The sequence below is a fragment of the Myotis yumanensis genome, unplaced genomic scaffold (assembly GCF_028538775.1).
Source record: "Myotis yumanensis isolate MYYU_CA2020_CCGP unplaced genomic scaffold, mMyoYum1.0.hap1 SCAF_10, whole genome shotgun sequence".
NCBI lineage: Eukaryota > Metazoa > Chordata > Mammalia > Chiroptera > Vespertilionidae > Myotis > Myotis yumanensis.
This window is the reverse complement of record NW_027223761.1, coordinates 16,954,829-16,974,198: the sequence shown is the minus strand read 5'-3', so window position 1 is coordinate 16,974,198 and position 19,370 is coordinate 16,954,829. Positions and strand designations below refer to the sequence as shown.

At 49.4% G+C, this 19,370-nt stretch overlaps 1 protein-coding gene across 1 annotated transcript; it reads right to left on the bottom strand.

Moving 5' to 3' along the window:
- Positions 1-45: 45 nt before the first annotated feature.
- On the bottom strand, positions 46-14,254 carry F2 (coagulation factor II, thrombin). Its single transcript, XM_070427911.1, has 14 exons — positions 14,174-14,254; positions 13,681-13,844; positions 13,033-13,057; positions 12,756-12,806; positions 11,359-11,464; positions 11,112-11,248; positions 9,719-10,036; positions 9,348-9,476; positions 9,133-9,259; positions 8,442-8,609; positions 7,842-8,015; positions 7,428-7,609; positions 464-534; positions 46-310 (listed from the first exon to the last, which is right to left on the bottom strand). Exons 1-14 carry the CDS (start codon positions 14,250-14,252, stop codon positions 167-169), a joined length of 1,875 nt encoding a protein of 624 aa, XP_070284012.1. The 5' UTR covers positions 14,253-14,254; the 3' UTR covers positions 46-166.
- Between the last annotated feature and the right edge of the window lie 5,116 nt (positions 14,255-19,370).

Sequence of the window (19,370 nt, the reverse complement as noted above, 5' to 3'; positions counted from 1 at the left end):
GGTACTGGCTCTACCTGAGCTGCCCATGAATAGCACTGGGAGCAATGAGGCTCACAGAGTCACTTTTATTGAGAACTAAAGTTTTAGGAACAAACCACAAATATAATTCTTTCCCTGGATTGGTTTCTGTGATCTTACAGTGAGGAGCCTAGAATGTGGATGTCCTCTAACTTTCAGACCGATCAATGACCTTCTGTATCCACTTCTTCAGGCGGAACACATGTGTGTAGAAGCCATATTTTCCATTCCTGTCACAGCCTTCACCCCACGAGACGATGCCCATTTGATACCAGCGGTTGTTATGGGGGTTCTAAGGAAGAAACATGAGGTTTTCAATTGTCAAGTCCACGGTAGTGTCAGCATTGCCCTATCAAGTAACTACTCCTGAATTCCAGGGTCCCTCCTTACCCACCCCACCAAGAGGTCTACCCACCAGCTGCAGGCCTTAGAGAAGCTAGCTTACCTTCATGACAAAGGGTCCCCCACTGTCACCTTCACAAGCATCCCCTCGTTTCCCTTCATCGGGCTTGTAACCTTGAGAGAGAACAGCAGTATTCAGGAGCATAGCTCATACTCCAGCCCCTTCTAGAGACATACCAGATGAGTGTCCACTTGACCTCTTCTCATCATCCTTAACTCTGCATTTTCTCACCCCACACCAATTCTTGTACAAATCTTGTCAGCGATTTCCTCAATATATCCCACTATGTCCCAAATCCAACCACTTCTACACTGGTCACATCACATGCACCTCTACCCCGGAACTAATTTTGCTTTTGCCCACCTACAATCAGTTTTCCACTCAACAGGTAGGACTTAAAAAATATGTTAGACTTACAGGTAGCTGAGGACAATGGTGGCGCTGCCTTTCTTCAAACCTCACCACATACCCTCCACAAACAATGCGGAACAACAGAAACTACACAAAAACTGCACCTCGCCCTAGCCAGTTTGGCTCATTGGATAGAGCACTGGCCTGCAGACTGAAGGGTCCCGGGTTCAATTCCAGTCAAGGACACATGCCCAGGTTTCAGGCTCAATCCCCAATAGGGGCTGTGCAAGAAGCAGCCAACCAATAATTCCCTCTCATTGATATTTCTCTCTCTCCTCCTTTCCTCTCTGAAATCAATAAAATACGTATATATATGTAACAAACAAAAACACCACACCTCCAGCATAACTACAATACAGAGAGCACCCAAACCTCAACCCTAATATATCTAGTGGTGATGGGGATGGGATACAAAAGTGAGTGTGATTGACATATAAACCCAATTGAAATGTAAACCCTTGTAAATAACCCCAAATCTACACAATGAATAAAAGAAAAGTAAACAGATCTATTCAAAGATACTATAGGGAAACATAAAATGAGGATTAAAACACCTCAGCTAATAAAAACCCTCCCCCATGAAACAAAACTGAATTAAATTTCCTCAAATTTTTGGACTGTGAAAAAACAGCTTGACTCAGAAATTCAAAAATTCAAAATAAGTGGACAGCCCTGGCTGGTTTGGCTCAGTAGATGGAGTGTCAACTGCTGGCTGAAGGGTCTCGGGTCTGATTCTGGTCAAGGGCACGTACCTTGGTTGAAGGCTTGATCAGCCCCGGTCCGGGTGCATGTGGGAAGCAACCAATTGATGGGTCTCTCTCACATCAGTGTTTCTCTTTCTCTCTCTCCCCCTCCCTTCCACTCTCTAAAAATCAATGGAAAAATATCCTCGGGTGAGGATTAACAAAAATGGACAAAACAATAAGAAAAATGCAAAGCAAAAGAGTGGTTGAAATGGAACTCAGACCAAAGAAGAAATTTGAGTCCCTCAAGAACTAAGTAATAAAAAAGAATATTTACAATATCAAAAATAACTGCACAGAAATAAAAACATTGAGTGTACATATTGAAAGATCCACTGAGCACCAGGCAACACTGGCCTGAAACCCTCAACTCTGAAGAAGAACCCTCAAGGCCTCCAAGCAAAAAGACCAGATACCTTACCAGGTCCAAAGAATCATACCGACATCAGACTTTTCAAAAACTACATACAAAGTAAACAATAAAGCCGTCATTTTCAAAAAATTCAAGGAAGGACAATGTAAACCAGATTTTATATGCCACCATGCTGATTGTCAGGCTACAGAAAAACAATTATATAAGAGCTCAGGAAGTTCTATGCTCAAAACCCTTCTTGAAGAATCTACTAGCAGATGAGCTTCATCCAACCAAGAGATTAGTGCTTCGGCAAAAGGACCAATGTTCTGACAAGTAGAAAAAAATGCAGCTCAAAATGAGAGAAGAGAAAGGAAAGGAAACTCACTGTTAGATAGCCAGTGGGTGGGAGTTACAATTAAGTTATATAAGAAAAGGAGCCCAGCCGGTTTGGCTCAGTGGATAGAGCATTGGCCTGTGGACTGAAGGGTCCCAGGTTCAATTCCGATCAAGGGCACATGCCCAGGTTGCAGGCTTGATGCTTGATCCCCAGTAGGGGACAAGGGGGGCGTGCAGGAGGCAACTGATCAATGATTCTCTCTCATTGATGTTTCTCTCTCCCTCTCCCTTCCTCTCTGAAATCAATAAAAAACATATTAAATAAAAGAAATGGCATTCTTAAAAAAAAGAAAATAAAAGGAACTAAGGGCATTTCAAAAAGGTGTAAGTCCAAAGATGATCAGTAGAACAAAAATGTAAACCTTCCTAAACATATATTTTCTTAAAAGATCACATAGGGGAAAACTCAGCAAATGAAGCACGATACATGTAAATATTATAAAATAATGAAGCAATGCTAATTCATATATATAAATGGGCTTAATACAAAACAAAAAGGTTTTCATTTGACTCACAAAGCAAGACTCAACTATGCTATATATAACAAAGTGATTCACAAAGGCTAAAATTAAAGAGATGGGCAACGGTATATCAGGCCAATGGAAACAAAAAGAGCAGGGATAGTAATCCTAATATTGAAAATAAAAAAGGACACATTTAAAGCTAAAAGCCATAATTTACATACAATGAATAAATAACAATTGTGAATATCTGCACAAAACAGCAACCACATTTATAAAGTAAAAAAAAAAAACTATAAGCAATGCAAGGAGACAAATACATCTATAATAAAATTTAACACACCAAAGTCAATACAAGACAGTTCAAATGAACTGAAAATAAGGATTTAAATGATCTAAATAATAAGGTACATTTATGAATATGTATCAAACATCTGAATAAAGAACACACCTACACTCCTCAATCACACATGAACCACTCACAGAAATTAATCCAACAGCTCTGTCTCAAAAAAAAAAAATCAGTTCCATAAGGTAGAGAAATATTACAAACAATATTCTCATAATGCAGTAAAACTCAAAATTATTAAAGTGAAAATACAAAAGGCCCCTCCCATCTGGAATTTTTAAAAACACCTATTAAACACCTTGGGTGGAAAAAAAAATACACATTGAGCCCTGACCGATTTGGCTCAGTGGATGGAGGGTCAGCCTGCGGACTCAAAGGTCCCAGGTTCGATTCCGGTCAAGGGCATGTACCTTGGTTGCGGGCAACATCCCCAATGGGGGGTGTGCAGGAGGCAGCTGATCGATGTTTCTCTCTCGTCTATGTTTCTAACTCTCTATCCCTCTCCCTTCCTCTCTGTAAAAAAATCAATAAAATATATATTTTAAAAATACACATTGAAATTAGAGATAACTTATTATTCTAAAAAAATAACACTAGTGTTTTTTATAAAGAGGAAAAATGCACTCAATAAAAATTAAAGATCAAAAGTAAATTAACCAGCCCTAGCTGGTTTGGCTCAGGGGATAGAGCCTCAGCCTGGGAACTGAAAGGTCCCAGGTTCGATTCTGGTCAAGGGCACATGCCTGGGTTGTTGGCTCCACAACCCAGTGAGGGACTTGCAGGAGGTAGCCAATCCATGATTCTCTCTCATCATGGATGTCTCTCTCTCTCTCTCTCCCTCTTCCTTCCTCTCTGAAATCAAAATTTTTTTTTTTTTAAAGTAAATTAACCAGCCTGGCCGGTGTGGTTCAGTGGTTGATTATCAACCTATGAACCAGTAGGCCATGCTTTGATTCCCAGTCAGGGCACATGCTCGGGTTTCAGGCTCAATTCCCAGTGGGGGGCATGCAGGAGGCAGCCAACCAATTAGTCTCTCTCATCATTGATGTTTCTATATCTCTTCCTCTCCCTTCCTCTCTGAAACCAATAAAGATATTTTCTAAGTAACCAAATTGTCAGTTCAAAAAGCTCAAAAGAGCCCTAATCGGTTTGGCTCAGTGGATAGAGAGTCAGCCTGCGGACTGAAAGGTCCCAGTTTCGATTCTGGCCAAGGGCATGTACCTTGGTTGCGGGCACATCCCCAGTAGGAGGTGTGCAAGAGGCAGCTGATGGATGTTTCTCTCTCATCGATATTTCTCTCTATCCCTCTCCCTTCCTCTCTGTAAAAAATCAATAAAACATATTTTTAAAAAAACTCAAAAGAGAATAAAATTTTTTTTAAAAAGCATAAGAAAATTTTTGAAAAGGTAAAAGCAAAAACTAATGAGGTACAGAATTGAAAAACAATAAGCCTAATAAATAAGTCAAATTCCTAGGTATCTTTTGTTTTTTTCTGCAACCACCAGCTAATTTACTCAACAAAATTAAGAGGGGGAAAAAACAAGGTGTCAAAGAGAAAAAGTCATAATACACAGCGTCACTATAAAAAGGCGCAGTACAGACCTGGACAAATGGGGAAACATTTCTTGTCCTTGGATAAAATGACAACAACAGAAAGATGCCAGTTCTCCCTAAACTCATTTATAAATTTAACATAATCCCAACAAAAACACCGACAAACCTTTTCATGGAGCTAGACAGGTTGATACCAAAGTTCACATGGAAAAACAAATACGTAAGAATTTCCAGGAAAACTCTGAAAAAGATAAACTATGAAAGACAATAAGCCCTTCCAGATGTTAAAACATACTCTAAAGCCTCTATAATTAAAACAAGATGGGGTTTAATATAATGAACAAAGATCAGGAGATCCAAACTGAATGTCTTCAAATAGAAACAGACTTAAGCACATAGAAATCTAGTATGTGACAAAGGTGATTTCAAAGATACAATTTTTAATAAATGGTGTGGACAGCTGCTGAGGCATTTGGAAAAGGATGAATTCGATCCATACCTTGCATCATACACAAGCATAAAGTCCAAAGACTCAGATCTAAGTGTAGAAAAATGAAACCAAGCACTACAAGAAACCAAGGGAATTTCTCTATGACCTGAGCATAAGCAAGGTTTTTTCCTAACTTTGTTAAGAAATTTGACTACATAAAAAATTTTAATTGAGTGGCAAAAAGTTATAAAGGTCAAAAAGCTAACAAAGTGGGCCCTGGCTGGGTGGCTCAGTTGGTTGAAGGATCCTCCCCTACAGATTCAATCCCCAGGAGGCAACTGACAATGTTTCTCTCTCACATCAATGTTTCTTTTTTCTTTTTTTATACTTGATCTTTTAAAAAAAATATATATATATATATATATATTTTTTTTTTTTTTTATTATTGATTTTTTACAGAGAGGAAGGGAGAGGGATAGAGATAGAGAGTTAGAAACATGGATGAGAGAGAAACATCGATCAGTTGCCTCCTGTACACTCCCTGCTGGGGATGGGCCCGCAACCAAGGTACATGCCCTTGACCATAATCTGAACCTGGGACCCTTCAGTCTGAAGGCCGACGCTCTATCCACTGAGCCAAACCGGTTAGAGCAAAGGTCGTCTCTACCACAAAATAATAATTGCAGAAATGACAGAATTAGAAAAAACACTATTTGGCAGCCATCATAGTTTGGGAGAATTATTTGATGAGAAACAGGATAGACAGTATCAAAGTTTCTCCCCACAAGATATTTATTCATTACAAAGAGAAAAACAGAACTTTACAGCGAGAAACCAGGCTGAGGCAGACACCACCTTAACCAAGAGGTCAGAGTTAGTCTCACCAGTTATGAGACATACAGACATTACACGCCGGCTCCCGGGATGCACGGAGGACTCAACATCACTTAGCCTGAATCTGATCACCAAGAAACCCGAGACAAACGCAATGGAGGGCCAGTCTACAGTCACGGGCCTGTCCTCACCAGATATGTCAAGGTCATGGAAGACAAAGACTGACGACTAAATACAGTGAGTAACCCTGGATTGGATCCCAGAGGAGAGAAACATTTTTTGTCTTTTACTATAAAAAGACATTAGCAAGTAGGACATAGAAAACATCTGAATAATGTCTACAGATTAGATAATGGTACTTTATCATTATAATTTTCTGATTTAGTAATTATACTGTGGTTATGTAAGAGAGCATCTTTTTTCCTTTTTTTTTGAAATACTCAATTAGAGGGGTAAAAAAATCACCATATGCACAATTTCCTCTCAAACAGTGTGTATGTGTGTTGTGCAAAGTGGGGGTGGCAGAATCTCAATGGTGATATACAGAAATTCTTTGTATTATTTTTGCAGTTTTCTGTGAGTCTGAAAGAAATTAACATTTAAAAATTTTTTAAGTTAAGTTAGACCATTCATTCACCTGCCCCAAACCCTCCAATCACTTCTTATCTCAATAAAAGCCAAAGTCCTTCCGGGCCCTAATGGAAGTGCCCATCTCTGCCTGCCCACCAATCTTCCCTCATCTCCTGCTGTCCTTCCTGTGTTAATTGAACTCCGGCCACTCAGGCCTCCCACTCAGACACACCAAGCCTGCTTCCACCTCAGGGCCTTGGCCCCTGCTGTCCGCTCAGCCTGCAGTACACGTCCCTAGACTGATTCACTCCTTCACTTCTGGTCTCTGCCCAAATGTCACTTCAGAGAGACCTTCTCCAGCCACTCTATTTAGAAAAGCACTCCTGTCCCCATCTCTCTCTCTCCCTTACTTTACTCTGCTTCCTGTTTCTTCCCAGCAGGGATTGCTACTCTAAATCTGTTTTCTGACACTCCCTCCTTCTAGGAAAGCTCTCTGAAGACAAGTGCACTGTTCGTCTGAGTCCTTGTTGTATACTCTGGAATACGTCATGGCTCATAGTAGGCACTCGATAAATATCTGTTTAATGACTGAACACATCAATGGCTTCCCTCCACCCCCAAGATCTCTGCTGCTCTCTGGGCCAACACATCCTGACAACTTAACCAGTGACCAGCACGACACCTCACTGAACCCCTCACACAGCCTTCTGGAATAGAGGCCTTTCTCTCCATTTATAGAGGGAGAACCGGAATCTGCAAGAGGTTAAGCGACTTTGCCCAGTCATGCGGCTTGTGAGTGACTGGCGCCAGGGCTTGAACAGGTCTGTGCTCCTAACATGTCTCCATTCCCCCAACCTGAGGCCCCGCTGCTCCCTCCCGCCGAGCCACACCCGGGGGACTTGCCAGCACAGAACATGTTGTCGGTGATGCGGATGCGGGTGGAGGCCTTGCAGACCGGTCGCTCCACGATGGGCAGGTTCACCACCTGCAGGACGCTGGGCTGCAGCTCGGAAGGACTGGCTACCCACGTCTCCTTCAGGTTGCCCCAGCCCGTCACCCGCCCTTTGAATCCAGCCTGGAGCAACCTTTGGGGAAGGCAGAGGGACCTGGTGAGAACCAACCCTCCAGTAGCCTCTCTAGCCCCAACACCATCCCTTAGAGACCTGAATCTCAAACACCAGTGCACAAAGAACTTTCAGGTTTGTTCAAAGAACTGAGGCCTGGAAAAAGGAAGGCCCTTCTGCAAGGCCTACCAGGGTCAGTCAGGCCCAGAGCCCAGCCCAGACTTCTCAGCTAACGGCCCCCTGGCTGCCCCACCTGGCTGCCGTCTCCTTGTCGGGTAGGCACACGGGGTGGATGTAGTTGCTGAAGGAGATGGGCCTCTTGAGCTTCAGCAGGGCGATGTCGCGGTCCAGGCTATCCCTCCAGTTGTACCTGGGGTGGATGTAGATCTTCTCCAGCATGGAGATCTTTTCGATGCCTCGCTCATACCTGCGCAGACCCCAACAGAGAAACGGAGAAGCCATAAGCCACTCGGAGGCAGCGGTTCCCGGAGGAAGGAAACGGCCTGCCCTCAAGGTCTGAGAGTCAGGGGGACCCGCGGGCGGAGCTGCACAGGGCTTCTGGGGAGGGACGCAGGCGGCAGGCTCTGGTCCAGAGAGCCTCTCTTCAAGGTCACACCTGGGCCATGTCCTGGTGTCTGGAGACAGGCCAGGATTTTGCTCTTTGCAAAGTCTTAGTTCCTCTGACCCCGCTCCCAGCCTATCAGGATGTGGCGGGACAGATTCTGCGGCACAGACTGTTTTCCAGGGCGGGAGGTGGACAGACATGCCCCGTGTGTCCCGGGCACCAGAGCCCCTCACCATCACGCTGGAGGGCTGAGACCCCCGCCAGGCCCCTGTGCCCCCAGTTCTGTACCTGGTGCGGGAATGCTTGCCAATGCGCACCAGAAGGTCATCCGCAGTGAAGTTCTTGTCCCAAGGGGGGTACAGGAGACAGTGGGCAGCAGTGAGGAGCCAGCGGTCACTGATGAGGCTGGCTCCGCACAGCAGCTGCTGGGGACTCTTCCGGAAAAGCATCACCTGCCTGTGAGGGAGAACAGGGAGCATGAGAGCCAGGGAGCTGCTCCCCCTGCCTGCCCCGCCCCCGCCCACTGGCCCCAGAAGTACAAAGTCCCATTTTTAAGAACTGGACAGAACTGCCTGCTGGGCCCAGGCCCCAACTTGACCTGGTCACCTTTGGGGCCGGGGCCATCCATGTGACAGGGAGGGGCAGCGTCCTGCCTTGAGCACCCCTCTCCGGCTCCCTCACGGCCAGAGCTGTGCAGCTGAGCCCAGCTCCGGGTCAGGCCCTGCTGTGGACTTGACCCCAGTTCTCCTGGCCCCAGACTGTCCATCAGCAGCGTCACTGGAACGCCCTGGGCCTCAGCCATGCCCCCTGCTTATGAGAACTAAGAAAGCCAATCTCAAAAGATTTCTGGGACTCAGTGAGGTGTCGGTGCTTGGCGCCCATTACCCATGAAGCCTGTGGGGGGGAGAGAACCCCTCCAGGGCTGGGGGCAGAGGTGGGGGCTGCAGCCCAGTGAAGGCAGCTGGGCTTAGGGACCCACCAGGGCGCCAGGCCTTTCTCCGCGTCCCAACCCTCCACGATGCGCCCGTCGATGTAGGACTCCAGCAGCTCGTGCTCCGTCTTGTCCACCCGCGACTTGTTCTCAAACAGAGGTCGCAGCCCACAGTCTGCGAGCAAAGCCAGGTGGTGAGGAGACGAGCGCAGACCCTGCCCCAGGACCACGCACCCACCTGCCCCCACTTCTGGCAGCCTCACCTCCCTCGCCAGCCCCGAAGGTCTTCTCATTGAAGAAGGGCTGGAACTTCTCCTCAGTGGTGCGCCCATCGATGGCCGCTTCCAGGTCCAGGCTCTGCCCATCGACCGTCACCTCGTCCACCGGCTCCTCTGCAGAGAGCCAGGCGCCGGCTGGGACAGGACCCGGCCACTCCTCACCCACCTCCTAGAACCTCAGGGCCTCATTATACTCAGCGGTGAAATGGGGAGAAAACCTAGTCCCACCTGGGCAGTGGAAGGCTGCAGTGAGCGTACTCACGTGCTCACGTGGTAACCGTAAATTAGGGAAGGCCGTTCCTGTTATTCCCTCCAGGTTTCGTGCCCTGTCTCGGGCCCCAGCCCTGCCCTCTCACCACAGTAGTTCAGGCCGCAGTACTCGTAGTCACCGGGCTTCCCGCCGCCCACGTAGCACCACGCGCCCTCCTGGTCCCCGTCTGGGTTGCGACAGAAGTTCTCCACCAGCGGCACAAGCGGTTTGAAGTTCTGGTCCTTGCCCGGGGCCTTGGCCTGCACGCTGGCCCAGGGCAGGCAGGGGGACCCCTGTACGGTCACCGCCAGGCGACCCTGGTAATGCTGGCCACGCTCAGGGATACACTGGTCAGCCGGAGGTGACAGGCTCGCTGTGGGGACTCTGGAGCGCGGGGTCAGCTCCACAGTGAAGCGATCTTGGCCTGGTGGGTGAGGAGGAAGGGAGCAGAGAGGGTGGGACCACAGGGGGAGCCAGGCAGCCCGGAGCTGAATCCCTGCCTTGAGCCTTCTTCCTGCAAGACCTCAGGTAACGCCTCTCTGAGCTGCCGTGTGCTTGCCTCTGAAAGGGGTACTGACTGATGTTCTCGCAGGGTTGTTGAGAGATTTAAACAAAATAAATGTAGACGTGTCTGGTGCATCACAAGCCCGAGATAGTAACTAGGTTTCACCTCCTGTAACTGTCACAGGGCTACCTGTAATCTATTGGTAGTGACTGCCTGGAGTTTTTAAAGGATTCTGTGTTCTCTTAGGGGCACACGGGAAATACAGCTGGGAGGACTCCAGACGTCTACACAGGGCAATGGGTCGGTTTCAGCATGCTTTCTCCACCTCTTGACCTTGACCTTGTGGTTGCGCTGGCCAATGGCTCATGGGCAGAACCGATGTGCCAGTTCTAAGCCTAGGCCTGAAGACAGACACATGGTGTATTTCTGCTGAGTTTTGTACTCTGCCATCACCGAAGGAAGATGATGCCTTTAGCTTCTGCCCCAGAGTGAGTATGTGTGGAGCAGACCTGCGCCTAAGCCACGCAGAAGACCAGCTCTGGAGCAGAGCCACCAGCCTAGCCCAGGCTACATCATGGACCCACAGACACAGGAGCAGCGCCGCCCCAGCCCACCCTCAGACACGTAAGACGTGAATGCTTGTTGGTGTATGCCCCTGAGCTTTTGTGGTGGTGGTGATTTTGTGGGTTCTGCAGCATTATTGTGACGGTAGCTAACTGCTGCCTGGCGGGAAATAATAATGCTCTGAGGTGCTCAGAAAAGGGCACGTGGACTGAAATGGCCAGGGAGGCCTTGCTGAAGGGAACAGTGTCCCGAGCAGGAAGGAAGGTGTACCTGGATGAGCTGCAGCCTGGGTCATACGGAAGTGAGGATGGGAGGGAGGGCGGAGGCTGGAAGCCCATTCTCTCTGGTCTCCTGACCTCCCTGACCAACGGCCCCTGGCCCCATGGAGACCCCTTGCCTGGCCATGGACCACCCAATGGCCCCCGCTCACCACAGACAGGGATACTGCACTCCTCCCTCCGCACAGTGGGGTCAGAAGTGTAGCACCAAGGCCCCGTGGTGCTGCCATCTGGGTTGCGGCAGAAATTCTCCTGCAGGTCTGCTTGAGGGTGGGTGGTGGTGTTGATTCTGGAAAAGGAAATTGCTCAGCTAGAGGCCGTGTCTCCCCTGCCACCCCCACCCCGTCTCCTTGCTCCCCATTCTCAGCCCGCTGGCAGACAGACCTGCCCGTCACTCACTCAGGCTTATGTGGGTAGCGACTCCGCCATAGCTGGCACTCGATGCCTGACCGGGTGGAGCTCACGTTCCCTCGGTAGTTCATACCCAGACCTTCGGCACAGTTACCTGCAGGATTTGCCCCCCCGTCACTTAGCAAAGCTTGGCTCCCGGCTCACAACCCTTCACCTGAATTTACTCAGCACCTCCTCTGCACTCAGCAGTTGTCCAATCCATTTAACAGGAGTCACCAAATATTTACTGGTGCCCACCATGTGGCAACCCTCCGACAGGCACTGTGCCAGGGACTAAGGACACCGTGATGAACAAGTCAGTCCTCGTCAAGGCAGGTCCCTGCCCTCGTGGAGCTGATTATACACGGTGTCTCCTCATGGCCAGCAGGATGAACCCGGAACAAGGCCTAGTCAGGCCCTGGGCTACCTGCCTTGTTAGCTTAGCGCCTCGTGCCTCAGGGCCTTAGCACAGGCCCTTTCCTTTGCCTTGATATACACTCATCGGTGTGTCCCACAAACCCAGGTAGGACTCTACTTCTTCTAGGGAGCTGTCCCTGAGTTTGTTGACAAACTAAAGGCTCCTTCTTCTGACATTCTCTCGACACCTGCAACAGAACTTTCCCAGCAATCACCTGGATGTCTCATGTTTTTGTTTTTCTGTGAAACTGTGAGCTCCTTGATCTCTTAAAACCCCCATCACTCAACATAGTGCCTGGCACATCACATGTCTGTTGAATAAGTTATTTAACCACTGAAAGGATGACCAGTAATTAGAGTTCCATGTTATGGAGCCTATTGTCACACTAACAGTGTATTATAAGGCTTCGCAAGGTGATGGCATTTAAACTAATCCTCGAAGAACAGGGATGTTGTCAGCAGGCTGTAATGACTGCTCCAGGGGAAGACGATAATGAGAGCCAGGGCCAGGAAGTCGGACCATCTTGGCATGTTCAAAGAAGTGCAGCTGCGGTCTGGGTCATGGTTGGTGTGATGGGAGATAAGGCTAGAGGGGAGGTGAAGGCTAGACCCTGCAAACTTCGCCAGGCTAAGAAGCTGGTGCTTTGTAGTGGAAGCAATGGGGAGCCACTCCAGGTTTTGGAGAATGAATGTGACCTCATTAAAGCTCTGTCCTGGAGACGTGGGAAAGAGGAGCCCTGATGAGAGTGAGGCCTTAAAGGTTAATTCATTATCCATTCATTTGCTCGTTTCTCCAATATTCATCATCGTATTGACTGCCAGGCACAGAGCCAGGCACAATGATACATCTTTGATCGCAGGAATGGAAAGGGAGTGTCAGGTGCTAGGGGCTGCCCCTCTGGGCCACCTCCTAGCCCACCCTTACTCTGCTCTTCTCCCAGGCTGGCCCCCTGGCATCTGGTCCCGCCACCCCCATGTCAGGTCCTCACCTTCCAGGCATTTAACGAGCATTTCTCGAGATTTCTTCACCGAGTCACAAGCTAGAAGAGACCCAGAAACACCTTTGGTATTAGGGTAGGGACAGGATGGGCTTAAGTCAAGGGCAGGACAACGTTCAGAAACAGAGAGATGGACAACAGATGCATGGAAGGAAAGAGGCAGGGGGTGGGAGGTGGATGAACTGATGGACCAGAGTCTCTAGAGCAGAATACACTCTAACTGGGGCCCAGCACGCCCTCCCTGAAGCAGGCCTTTCCCTGTGCTCACCTGTGTACTTGGCCCAGAACGCATCCTGCAAAACAGGGGCTGAGTGTGAGGCTGTGGCAGGACCCTTTTTGTTTTGTTTCTTAGTAAATGTTATGTCTCGTTATACTTTCCTTTTCCTCTTACCCTGCTCACACAGGGGAGGCTCTGGGAGGTCTATGGCAGAGTTCCCTACTTTTGTTTCCAAAAGCCCAAGTCCACTGAGAAGGGTATTTGAAGGGAGGGGCGCTCCCTCACCCCAACAAAGACAGGAAGGGATTGCCCTGGGTGGGTGGACAGGAGGAGAGAGGGCGTGAGGCCCAGACAGAGCCCCAAGGGAGGGAAAGGCTGCCAGGGCTCCCAGCCTCACCAGAGTCCCGTACCTCGAGGTGGCAGAGTTAGCAGAAAAGCCAAAGCCGAGAGGCCATGGGGGTCTGGGGCTCCAGAGGTCCCGACATAGTCATATGTCTGAGAACTGAGAGGCCCCTGAGGTCCTGGAGCCTCCCCGGGCCCTGGGACCTGGTGTCTGGCCTCCAAGCAAAGGGCTGCTCATCTTGGCAGCCCAGTGAAATGGGGCCCAGAGGTGAGATTATCAGCGAAGACTGTGAGCTCCCTGTTCCCCTCATTTGTGGTCCTAGAGGTGGGCCTGCTGGGAGGGCCCCCAGCCCTTACCGTGGCCGTGGAAGACTCCAGGGCCTCGAAGGCCTCCTCGTAGCTGCACTGCTCCTCCAGGCACTCTCGCTCCAGGTTGCCGCTACGCAGCTCCTCCATGAAGCCGCTGTTGGCACGTCGGGCCCGCTGGAGCAGCGACAGTGCTTGCTGAGGGGCCAGGAACACTGCAGTAGGAGGGGTGGGACGGTGGCCTGAGGAAGCCCATCGAGAGGGCAGGAAGCGAGCCTGGCCTACCCTGGCGGCTTCCGAAAGCAGAGGTCTGGGATGGCCTCCACTCCTTTAGTTGGTCACCCCCAGCCCGCTCGCCATATTGCAAGAGAGAAGTGGTCCCATCCAGCCAGCCCTGAGCACCGGACTCCTTCCCTAAGCTGGATACCGTGGGCTGAAGCCCACCTGGAGGCAGGCTCTGGGTTCTCTGTCGAGCAAGGGGACCCCCGCCCATGGGCCCATCTCCTAGCCCCCCAGCCTGTCCCAGCTTCCAAGCCCTCCTTACCATGCTGGCTGTGCACAAGGCTAAACAGAGCAACCACGGCCAGGCAGCCAGGGGGCCACGGCCCTCGGACGTGCGGCATAGTGTGTCCGCTCCCGGGACTCTCGGGGCTCCTCCTGACCCCTCTGGGTTAATGTTAAACTAACATGAAGAAATCAGCTGTGAGGAAGAGGTCAGCAGGTCAGGGCCATGAGGACAAGTGAATAGATAGTCCACCCCACCTCCTGGGAGGACAGGTTTGGGAGGAAGTCACAAAGGAAAGACCAGTGTACCGCCATCATCCGCCCTCCTTCCCCGAGGCATGGGCCAACTTGGGCCAGCAGGGTCACAAGGTCTTCCCGAGGCTCCTTCCAGTACTAACACGTGGTGGCGGTCGCTTTAATCTCTGGGTGCCTCAGTTTACTCATCTGTACATTGGGAATAGTACTTGGCTATGAGGAGTAACGGAGATTATGAACGTAAACCCCATGAAATATAGTAAGTGCTTAATAATCTGTACATATATGGATGTAAACCAGCGGTTCTCAACCTGTGGGTCAAGACCATAGGAAAACACATATATAATTACATATTGTTTACAGTAGCAAATTTACAGTGATGAAGTAGCAATGAAAATAATTTTATGGTTGGGGGTCACTACAACCTGAGGAAATGTATTAAAGGGTCGCGGCATTAGGAAGGTTGAGAACCACTGATGTAAACCAACGGGAGGTTTGTGTGATCACAAAACACAGATATAAGAAAAAAGAGACACGGGTGTGATTGGATGAGTCCTGCCCACCTTGCCCAGGACACACTGGGGCAGGAACAGCCAACGTTTGCCCGGCCTTGCAGCCACTGACGGAGGGTCCCATTCCCCTCCTGCCCGTCTGGGAAGCTGTGGACGAATGTTTGTGTATAGTGGTTGCTGGGACGTGGAGCCGGGGCCAGGGCCTCTAGGGTCCCCGCTCTATTCCTTCTCATCTCCCAGGATCTGCTGCCTGGCTGGGAAGAGGGACCAGCCCAAACCCCTGTCTCCTTGTGCCTGTCTGTGGGCCTGGGCTAGACAGAGCAACTGCTGGTTCCACACAGCCCCTCTCCCCTCGCTGTTCCCCTCCCTCCCCCATTTCCTGTTTGTAGAATGCAAGGTAAATATTAGTCCTGGGTCTAATTAGGACAGAAGGACAAAGAGCAGAAACACCGGGAGCACAGGTTCTCGCCTTGTCCTCCTTGGGGCCTGGCCGGTCAGGGTCCCGACTGCGATCATGTACTGTCTGGGAAGATCACAGGGAGGGACCTGGTGCATGTGGGGAAAAAGGAACTTTTGACATTGTGACGGACAAAAATATTTTGAAAGGAGGAAAATGTTTTCTCAGTTAAAAAAATATTCCAGCCCTAGCCAGTTTGGCTCAGTGGATAGAGCGTTGGCCTGTGGACTGAAGAGTCCCAGGTTCAATTCCAGTCAAGGGCACGTACCTCGGTTGCAGGCTCCTCCCTGCCGGGGCCCTGGTCAGGGCGTGTGCAGGAGGCAACCAATCGATGTGTTTCTCTCACATGGATATTTCTCTCTTCCCTCTCTCTTGCACTCTCTCTAAAATATCCTTGGGTGAGGATTAAAAACAAACAGATATTCCAGTGACCTGTCTTTCCAGGAACAGTCACTGCATTTTATTTTAGCTAGAAAAGCACTAAGTTAGGTGGCAGAAGATGGAGGCCCTGTCCTGGTCTCATGCCTTAGCAAGTGACTGTCCTCTAGGCCTCCATTTTCTCATCTGTGGTACGAGCTTGAACAATGCTCTCTGATGCCCATTCTCGCTTCATCATGAGTGTTGGCAGAGCGGAGGCTCCCAAGCCAGGTGCCTTCAAACTTGATTTTTTTTTTTTTTTTTTTTTTAGAGAGGGAGAGAAATATCGATTTGTTGCTCCACTTACTTATGCATTCATTGGTTGATTCTTGTATGTGCCCTGACCAGGGATCAAACCTGCAACGTTGGCGTATGGGGATGATGCCCTAACCAACTGAGCGACCCGGCCAGGACCCAGTGCCTTTACATTTCTTGGCTTTGATTTGAACCTGCTCTGTATCACCAGGGACAGCTTTAACTGAGAGAAGTTCTCCATCTGTGTGGGGATGTGGCAAAGGGGTGTGAGCATCCCAGCTTTGGGCCTGAGGATGGTTGTGGAATGTCAACAGGCCTCCCCAGCATCCCAAGGCATCCCTGCATCACTGCACAGCTCAAGATCAAGCAATGAGTACATCCCCAGGATACTAGCAACACTAGGCATATGACCCTGCCTGAGGCAATAACTGGGAAAGATTAGGATATATCGAGCCTCATGCAGGCTCCAAGAAACGTGGTTGGCTAACTAAATATATTAGCAACTGTTTCTTAGGCTTTGGATGGTGTGGCTTTTTTTCTCTTCTTGGATCATGATTTCCTGCTGTCCTCCTCCCCGCGGAAAATTTCAGAGTTACGCTTTGCCAAGAACTTATTCAGGTCGGGTGGGCGGCTGGGTTAGTGTCAGGGGGAAAGTGGGAGACATGGGGCTGCTTCTGACATTGTGAGCACGTGCTGGGAAGCTGGAGAACATGCGACATTTCGGTTCTGGCTTTGTCGTTCGCTGACGAAGGGGCTCAGGACAGGCCTACCCAAGAGGTACCCCTTTAGCATGTGGATTATTTTGAGCTGAAGGTAATTTGAGACCCTGTGAGCTCAAAATAAACTTTTACCTCTCCCTTAAAGAATTTAAATTTGGAGCCTTATCCATAAGAGTTATAACCTGAAATAATTTTATGACCTACCTGTAGGTCAGGGCAAACTTCTAATTACTGGACATCTGCTTTATCATCCTGTGAATGACTTTCACACACACATCGCCCCCCACCCCCGACCCCCAAAGCCTCAGGACATCTTATCTCATTCCTTGGCTCAGGATGCCATACGTACCTCATTTTTCCTTTCTGTCCCTGAATCTCTCAAATATGTGATGGTCTCTGACTGTTATGTGGGGCTCCTGTACATACACACGTAATTAATTAAATTGGGTTATTTCCTCTTGCTAAGCTCTCATGTTGATTTAACTTACAGAAGGATCCGAGAATTGTTCTTCCTGTCTCTCTTGCTCCCCACTCCTCAAAGCAATCTAATCTGGCTGCCAACTGCTCTCACTCAGCTCATCCGTGACTTCCACAAATTCCAACCCTCTCAATAGCGAAGGACATTGCTGCCTCTTCTTCCTGTGGAGACGCTCTCCCATCAGCTTCTGTGCCACAGTCTGCAGGCTGTTCTGTCAAAGGCTGATTTTGTCTCTCCTGAGGAGCCTTCCTCCTCTCAGCGCACCTGGAGAGCAAGCCTCCTCCCCTCTGCTCACTCTCGCTGCTCCCACAGCTTCGATGACCACCTCCCAGCTAGTGTCTCTCACGACAGGCACATCAACCCAACCCAAACCACAATCAGAATTGTCCTGCTCTCACCCTGGCGCTACCTAACTTGCTAAGCCAGAAAGCAGTAGTTAGATCTCTCTCTGTCTTTGAATGTCACTTCTACCTCCCACAGAACATAGCCAATCAATCCCTACCATGGCCCACAGCACTCATCCCGACCCCACCCTCTTCCAAGGTCCACCTCGGCCACTCTGCTCCTTGTTCTTCCATGAACTCACTGGGCTTTGCTGGTACTACTCCCTCTGCTGGGCCTCCCGCAGACACAGCCTGGCCCACTCCCTACACAGTACAAGGTCTCTGCTTGTGCCACGAGGCCTTTCCTGACCACCCTCTGTGAAACCACACTCCCCATGTGAGACTCTCCCCTGCATTACTCGTCTTTGCTGCATTTACCAGTCTGACATGTATTTACTTACTGTCTGTCTTTGCACACTGGCATGTAACTGTATCAGAGCAGATTTTTATTACCGCTAGATCCCTAACAACTTACACCAAGTGCTCAAGAAACATTTGTTGGATGGATGACTCCATTTCTCTGCATGTCCACTGTGACCATCCTTCCTAGCTGATTTCCCCACAACTGCACCTCACCTGCCAATCCTCTCCCATAGTCTCTTCACACACAAATCTGACCACGTCATTCCCCTGCTCAAAACCCTTCAAGGAGTTCCTAGATGTCCTGAGAATAAAGTCCAAACTCCTGAAGCAAGGCCTATGTGACCTGGCTCCACCTCAGGGCTCTCATCAGGGCTTTTTCAGATGCAGCTCCCCACACACCACTTGTACTTACTTACCCACCAAGTTGCAGCTGAAATGAGGGACAGCGCAGTGCAGAGGTTAAGAGCCTCACTCCAGTGCTAGACTATTTGGGACTGAATGTCAGCTCTGCCATTTAGTAGCCTTGTTACCTTGGGTAGGATACTTAAAAACCTTTGTTCCTATTTCTTCATCTGTAAAATAACAACCAGCTACCTCACAGGGTTGCTATGAGGAGTGTATAAATAAACTCACACTAAGGACTGGCCCACAATCAGGGCTGAGAGTCTACTATCATTATTATTCCTTGCGGACATGGTCCCTGTTGCCTCAAGAAAAAACATCCCAAGAAGCAGACCCACAGCACCGTGTGATGCTCCTTTGAACTCTTATCCAGTGCTCTCTGCCCCCTGTGGATCATGAGCTCTGTAAACGGCACTGCCTCTGCCTATCTTGCTCACAGCTGCATCCCCAGCACCTAAGGCAGTGCAGCCCTCACCAGGGCTGCATTTGGGCCAGGGACACAGAAGGGTACAGATCAAGCCCTCCCTAAACATCTCCATTGAGTCTGGCGTCCTTCAGCACAGAAAACCAACTTCACAGCCCTAAGGTGGTAAGAAAAGCTGCCAAAAGGAGCTTTAGGCTGAATTACAGAGACTTGTGAGCTGTAAGCTAAGCTCAGTCTCTAGCCTTTTAACCCTTAAAAGTCACGCAGTTTGGTTCCCAATAAAAGAGCCTGATCCTCAGGGAGCTGGATGGGAGTGGCTACCCCAGCACTAAGCACCCCACAGGGCAGCAGGCTGCCAGCTACCTGACTACCTCACTGGGCAGGTCACTTCTGATGCTCCAATAAGCACCTTATGGAGTTCCTAGGGAAAGATTCAGAACAAGCTCTCCCAGAAGTGGATAAAAAGATCTTAGGCCCTGGCTGGTTTGGCTCAGTGGATAGAGCGTCGGCCTGCAGACTGAAGGGTCCCAGGTTCGATTCCGGCCAAGGGCATGTACCTTGGTTGCGGGCAC

Coding starts and splice junctions, on each gene's coding strand:
- F2 (XM_070427911.1), bottom strand. CDS start 14,252: ATGCCGCACGTCCGAGGGCCGTGGCCCCCTGGCTGCCTGGCCGTGGTT. Junction 13,845..14,173: donor CCTTGTGCACAGCCAGCATG/GTAAGGAGGGCT, acceptor CTCCTACTGCAG/TGTTCCTGGCCCCTCAGCAA. Junction 8,610..9,132: donor GAGAAAGGCCTGGCGCCCTG/GTGGGTCCCTAA, acceptor TCTCCCTCACAG/GCAGGTGATGCTTTTCCGGA.